Source organism: Sinohyriopsis cumingii, chromosome 11 (assembly GCF_028554795.1).
Source record: "Sinohyriopsis cumingii isolate HCF-2022 chromosome 11, ASM2855479v2, whole genome shotgun sequence".
NCBI lineage: Eukaryota > Metazoa > Mollusca > Bivalvia > Unionida > Unionidae > Sinohyriopsis > Sinohyriopsis cumingii.
In genome coordinates, this window is record NC_142971.1 from 57,906,558 (window position 1) to 57,914,278 (window position 7,721).

The following is a 7,721-nucleotide window of genomic DNA, read 5'->3' on the forward strand; positions in this document are numbered from 1 at the left end:
ACATATTTTCAGCTTCATTTGCATGATTAAAAATATTGGGGGAGGTGGGTCACGTGACGCCCATTTACTTACGCTGCGGGCGCCCATGGACAGATGCCACCATATCAGCTAGCATTAGTTTTAATTAAAAAAAATCATATTCAGGGTCAATTTTAAACTAGTTTAAATCTTTGGGTAGATAATGGTTTCAGTTATGAAGCAAAAATCAAAAGGAAGAATGACAGACGTAAAGATATAGTACAAGAGGAACAAGCATAAACTCAAAATAATAGCGTTACATGTCCGGCTCAAATTGCTGATATAACGTCCAATGCCGATTTAATAACAGGGACTGATGTAATATTTATCAGCGATTTACACCAGGCGCTTAGATAACGTTAATTCAGTGGCGACTTGTTATGGAGGGGTATTACCGCTATAATTATATGCATGTATTTCCTTTTTTTTCCTTGATGCATTACTGTAAAGTACTGTTTGCAAATATTGGACGAACACTGCCTCGAAAACTACTACAATCAATTTTATTTCTGTCGGGTGGTCTAGATCTTCAGTTTTCTCTAGTGCAGAAGATACTGTGAATCTGTCCTGAAGTAGTTCATTAAAATGGGAAAATGGGAATAAACTATGCGAAGCTTATTGCATTTTATTATCATTTAATTTATTAAATTCTGATTTCAATACTTTCGTAACTTGTGTGTATGAGTTACAATATTCTTTTATATTCTGAATTTGAGTGGCAAAGTTCAGGATTGTGAGTAGCTACGATGTCGTAGCCTCAGCTTGATTTGTTGTGGTTGAGGCTACGAACTGATCCCATATCATGTAATGGAGCAAAAAAATTCGTCACTAAAGTCAGAAAAACAAACAGTGTAGAAATCAAATACATAAGTATAATCATATTGTGGAAGAAATTTGGCTTATTTTGAATTTATTAAGCCCTTACGCGATAAAATAAATTGGCATGGTTACTCTAACCTTATCTTGTCCGCCATGACAGATGACGCGAGACTCTCGCCGTGACCCCTTTTCTACGTCAGTCTTGCCAGACCATATTTTGGATTTTCTACGCTATACAATTATCAATTAAGTGCGAATAATCGCTTCTTGGTGGAATTTCAAAGTTGCCGGTAAACCGTATTTACTTTTAATGCGCAGATTTTCTGACCCAAACGGCGCCAAAATTTTACTACGATTTGTTTACATTTCCAAAAAAGGCGCCAATGTCCTTATATGGCACACAAACAAACGAGGCTGAGAACGGAAGTAATCATTATTTGAAATAATATGGTGGACGATCTAAACGAAAATATCGGCTAAAAAAGGTAAACGAGATTTTACAACTATTTCTACAATGATTTTCGATACTTCCGGTATTAAATAAGAGGACTACTCAATTTATTGGATTACATGCAAGGAATATGTTTAAAGTTTTATTATTAGGCTAAAGGAACGCCGGGTGTGAATCACACCCGGCTTGCTCCATTAACACGTATATGCTCATGTTAGTACCCTGTCCACGAGGTACGAGTAAGGGTACTAATATTAGTACTAGATTGTGAGGGGCCCCGAGTGGCCGAGTGGTCTAAAGCGCTCTCCGTTACGGATCACTGCCATCTCACCTCTGTCTGCGTAGGTTCGAGTCTCGGATTCGGCCAATGTGGATATGTGAGAAAACTTGCCAGTAGCTTCTCGTGGGTCGGTGGTTCTTTCCGGGGTTTTACCGGGTTCTTCCTCCACCATTAATACTGTCCACCATGTATAGCCTATCGTGTGCTGAAAAATGGCGTTAAACCCAACAACAACAGTATTGTGAATTTATGTAAATGCAAACTATAGCCTGTAAATGAATTAAAACAATAAATTATATTTAAGATGATGAAAGCTAGTGATGGATACACATTAATCGTAATTGTATTATCATTTTTTTAGCTTCCAGACCCCGTTAGTAAAATAATACCCTGCTTTTGATGTAGCTTTGCTCGATCGATTTCCTTTCTGCGCCTCGTCTATATTTAGCCTACCTGGGTTCAGATTAGTGTTAAGACTGTCACAACACGCAAGGAGAAAAAAGACAGAAGAACACATTACGGCAGTCGGTATTGAATGCCAGTTATTTTTAGGTGGGTGGGGGTGCTTTATTATGATAATGTTTAGTAATTATTTAGGCCCTTATGTCCATATGGGGTTACAATATATTTTTTTAAAATAAAACAACTTCAAACGCTGCTTTATTTCTTCATCTACATGACCTAAAAAAATATCAGCACAATCGAAAACAAGTTTGGACAGGAGACACTTATTTGATAAAACTATCTAACAAATATGCAAAATTCATACATGTTCTCGTTCGCGCTCCTCCTTAGCAAAATGAAACATGATGGCTAACTGCCCATAATTAAACTAACGTCCATTTAGAAACAATATTTTTTGAAGTTTATTTCAGTGTTTCACAGTACTACATGCATTTGGTTATGGTGGACATTGAGTAATTGCAGTTTAATAATTGCAGTTTAACCATAATAAATGTTATTACACTCGCTTTAAACTTATCGTTAATCTGGAGACCAAAATTAACCCTAATATAACTTTTAAATTTATCGCTAATCTAGGGGCAAAAATTGGCCCTAATCCAACCTTGTCCTTTATATTTTTATGACATAAAAAAACGTAAATAATGCAACAACTGTTGTCTCCATGCAACCTGTAAGCATGTGGAGAAAAATCTTGTTTCTAAACATTTTTTTTTATTTACAACACTAACAATTTCATTAGAATGTCAATGTATTGTGTCAAAATAATTCTATGTGTTCAATTTACCAAATGTGACATTTTAGATGTAGTAATATTAATATTGTTATAGAGATTTAAGGCATTAGCGAAGCTGACAGACTTAAATTGTTTCGTGCACGTGTATCACTTGATCCACACGTGACACCAAAACGATATTCTAGTAATTGGTCATTAAGGTCTACCTTTATATTCTTTAAAAAATTGAAATTGGCTGTTGTATGTGGACCACTTTAATTTTTTTCAAATAGCTCCAATGTAGCCCCAAATAGATTTATTAGTTAAATGTGACGTCACCAGCACGCGTGTATGACGTCATATCAAAATAATTTTCGAAGATCAATAGCAATTTTACGTTTTTCAAATGTTAATCACTTTTTTCAATGATATCCTCAAATCATCTACTTTTTTCAAATAATTTAAACAAATTGGCCAAAAGAGGCCTTATAGTGTTTACCCCTTTGCTTATACATGTATTCATAAGCACATTTTGTTCAGAGAATTAAACAAATCACTAAAATTCAAAATATTTGGTCTACTATAGCATTGTTTTCTTAAATATATTTCTCGAAGCTCTTTAAAGTAACTAAATTTAAATACTGTCACGAAACATGCATCACCAAGGTCAGTTCCATTATGTCCATATATATGCCAGTATATATATAAAGTTATGAGAAGGTCGTTATTGAAACACCCCACGAACGATTTTACTCGACGTCATAGATGATTCTATTCGATGAAGGGAACGATCGATATTCAGGTCTTAACAAATTCTGGTCAGCATGTCGGTGCCTGCACAAAGGTGTCATAGTACAGGTATTGTATGAAAGGCATATTTGGGATAGGTATGTGTATTGAACGTGTATCTACCCGTGTATCTACGGATAGTAATCGGTCCTCGCCAAATTTGCAGAGAAAGGGGAGTAAAAGACCGAGAACAGAGTAAGAGTAGAAAGAGATCGTCGTATGCTACATGTCATGTTCAATGGAAAATTAGATTCTGTTTCTATAACAACGACCGAGGATAAACAAATGGATGATAATTCCAATGTATCAGATAGTGTGGCACTGAATGGTAAACACAGAAAGCTAATACTGCATTTTGACATTCGGAACACTGTGATCGTGGCTGATTCGATAACGAATGTATCGGTGGAGCAAGCGTTGAACAGTTTTCTGACGGGGGTGACATGGGGAAAAGAGTCTGATGATGGACGCTGGGAGTGGTACTCTGACAAACTGTCACTCACCCCTCCGTCTGAAGACACAATCACGTATTACAAGCACCTTGAAAAAATGCTGGTGAAAACGCCATCCGATAGAGCAAAGTTACGACTTCAAACAGGAGACTTCACTCAGTCCGAGATAGGTAAGAACTTCTTACCCTACTTCAATCAGCATATGAATCTATTACGCTGGACACATGGGTATGAACAAAAACACGAGTGTTTGACCATGAAAGGAATGGACGGACAACCGTATCATTATCTTCTCCCAGCTATATACAAATGCATCCATCAACTTTACATGGATAACCGCGACTTTGCAATAGTGTTTCGAACCTACGGACTAGATGCTGAAAATGTGATAGCCAGTTTAGCACACGGGTTAGAAGGTAACCATCCAGGCTTTAACAAACGTGTAGCCATCTCGGTAAACAGATCCCCCGGGTTCATCCACAGAAGTGACGGGCAGCATATCAAATGTGAGATGCTTGGCAATGGAGATAACAGAGACATTTTACAAACATATACAGGTGATAGAGAGGTATACAACGTTCTTAGCCAGTGCACGGGCATTCTGGGCTTCAAGGACGATTTTGTGTATTGGCAAAACAACCAGTATCACCACACTGCTGGAAAACCCTTATTCATCGATCCATTTGACTGCAACGTTCATCACATCATCTTTGATGACAACATCAGGACTTTTGAGGACGACAACATTGTAGATGTCAGGCTTTTTGAAACGAAAGGAGCCAAAATAGCCAGGAGTTTGTCGAAAGTGGAGGCAGCAAGCTTTGAAAATGTGTGCATGGTCCAAGCTGATCTAATAGAGAGCATCGAATCAGATGAATATTATGTCACTGCCGTGAATAAATGTGAACAGAATTATTCCAAATATCTGATGAAATGGCATGGAATATCTCGTGGATGTAGCTTGAGTGGTATTCATAATTTTGGAGTCATTTAATTAGAGGCGAATGGTTCACACTACTAAATTATTTAACCTAAGTTCAAACTGTAGTAAAACTATTTTATGTTCTTTTTTTTCTTCCTCGGGAAGTTGATTTCTTATTGATATGAAAGATAGCAACTTAATTATTTTACATCAGATAGGGAACCGTGGTTATGCAAGAATAACTCGCCAAGCAGTTTCGATTTTGCAACATATTCATACATTTTCAGTATGAAAACGTCGCATATTTTACCCTGTTAAAAAAGTGGCAGGAGGCAGATTAACACTAGGTAGTTAACACATTATGATTAGAAATAAAATTTTATATTGAAACACTAAGCTGAATGGAATGTGAAATTGTTATTTGTGGTCACTTTCTATCTTAGCTCTTTTTTATTTCGAAGGCATGTAACATTCTTTAACTATACCTATATAGTATTACTATTTGTTTGTATGTATGTTTGTCGGCCAAACACGGTCACAATCGACCGACCTACTCATTTACATAAATCTACCCATGTACCCTAATTTGCCATCATTCCTAGATAGATCAGCTGTCTAGATAGCTAGCTCGTAATTTGTCCACTTAGATGTGTTTTGACCACTTTTATAATTAGATCAAGATGTGAAAACATGCACAGTAAAATTCAGATAATAAAATTGTTTCCAATACAGAGAGTAGAATCAGCTGATCAATCTACTTACAACACAATGTTTCCTTTCTGGCCACAATTTAGTTGAAGCAATTAACTTAAAAAGTCGAATGAAATATCTTGGCAGGCTTTTTACTCATGACTTGATAATCACATTTTTTAGTTCGGATAACCTTTAAAGCATAAGTAATAATTTAAATAAAGAATTCAACATTGCCGCGCAAAGACAAAATCTAGGAAGCATACAAATTTGGATACGTGTTTGAAACGAAGGACAGATATAAACGAAATGAAGAGACTCCACGTATCTTATTTCAATTATGTAGAAAATAGTTCACTTTTCTTACCCAGGCATTTTCTGACCGAATCTATTAATCTTTCGTGACAATGGTGAAGTGATTTTAGAATATTCTCAGGTTATTCATCAATACTTAGCGAGATGTTTTTCAATGATAGTTTTCGTTCACGTAAGCATAATTTGTCTGCAATGAGGTAAGGTGGTGAAATAATGAAGTCCATTTACGTCACTTAAAATCGAGTAGAGTCTTGCACGTCTCCAGGTTATGGTACTACCAAACCTATAAGGAATTGCAAACCCGAATTAAACAACAAAGCATAACGGTAACGTTCTTTAGACTCGACTCATTCATTGACTAGACATCGTGTGGTAGGCACATTTATTATGTACATCAACCTAAGTCGTCATCTATGAGTCTTCATGAGTGAGATTCAGCACTCAACTTATACATATTTTGTACAGGATGTCAGTATTATCATACAAAACATTTTATCCCCTTATATTTACTTTTTTCTTCAGAAAATTCTAACATCATCTATCACGTGTTTTCATAGTGGCCCTATAGGCCAAGGACATCATTTCAACATTTTCGGAGGCGGGGGGGGGGGGACAGAACTTGATTGGGTGGGGGGCAAAACTTGACTGGGGGGACTTGATTCATGTAAATGTCAACGCGCTGGCTCAGGATGAATAACAGGTTAGAGAGATAGTAATAGCATGGACTTCATTTCAATTTTTCGGGGTGGGGGAGCAAAACTTGATGGTGGGGGTGGGGACAAAACTTGACGGGCTTGTTAATTTTCGCATATAGGCTACAACAATTTTACAGCACACGAAGGAATGGCAGAACGAAATACCTGAACCCAAACTATTTGTTATAAATGTGGTTTTTTTTAATCTATTAAGATATTTATAAACATTCCAAAACTAATTTAAAACTATATTGCCACCATGAACAATAAGTATCTAATTTCCAACATGTGTAAATAGCATCGACTCAGGTATCTCTTACCTGTCTGGTCAGAATCAGACGAATTTGCCTAATTCGTCAGTATATATATATATATATATATATATATATATATATATATATATATATATATATATATATATATATATATTACTATGCTTTGTGGACAATTTACTAACGTGTATTTATCCCTTGCAAATTGCTCACATATATTTCATCCTGGGCAAATTACTCATTAACCATGTGTATTTCATTGCGGGAAGATTACGTACCAGTATTTCATCCCATTCAATTGTTTTCTTAAGGTGTTTTGAAATTTGTAATCTAGGTCCAACTTTTAAATCTCAGGAAGCCCATAATACCTGTCGAAAAGTTTCATTAAACCAGTGTTCATATTTTGAGTTAGTAAAGGAATGCGTCGACAGTTTACCTGAAGGCTTAACAAGTCCTAATTTTCATTCCAATACTTTTTGAACAAGGGCAATAACATGACAAACACTTAATGCACTGTTGAACTGGCTTAACGCCATTGTTTAGCACATGATAGATTATACAGGTATGGGACCTCTAATTTTATTAAAGCCAGAGAACCAATCTACTGGGGGAGATTTAAAAAAAAATAAAGTACTAAATATTTTGAGATGCGCCTGTTAGTCTGTAAACGGATTTTCTTTTTCCGTTGTACATTTCTTAAACTTCAACCTATGCACTATATTAGACAACAAAATATTTACTTCTTATACCCTGCATTTAATTTCGCATTGACTAAATAACACATGGATACTGGACACTTGATGTGACGCAATGTTATTAGGTGCTGACCAGTGAGTCCTTC

At 36.1% G+C, this 7,721-nt stretch overlaps 1 protein-coding gene across 1 annotated transcript; it reads left to right on the forward strand.

Moving 5' to 3' along the window:
* The first annotated feature begins 3,624 nt into the window (after positions 1-3,624).
* On the forward strand, positions 3,625-6,247 carry LOC149788515 (uncharacterized). The gene has a single exon (XM_089974512.1). It carries the CDS (start codon positions 3,754-3,756, stop codon positions 4,978-4,980), a length of 1,227 nt encoding a protein of 408 aa, XP_089830638.1. The 5' UTR covers positions 3,625-3,753; the 3' UTR covers positions 4,981-6,247.
* Positions 6,248-7,721: the final 1,474 nt, after the last annotated feature.

What these genes read in the sequence shown, in the direction of transcription:
- LOC149788515 (XM_089974512.1), top strand. Translation starts at nt 3,754, where the DNA reads ATGCTACATGTCATGTTCAATGGAAAATTAGATTCTGTTTCTATAACA.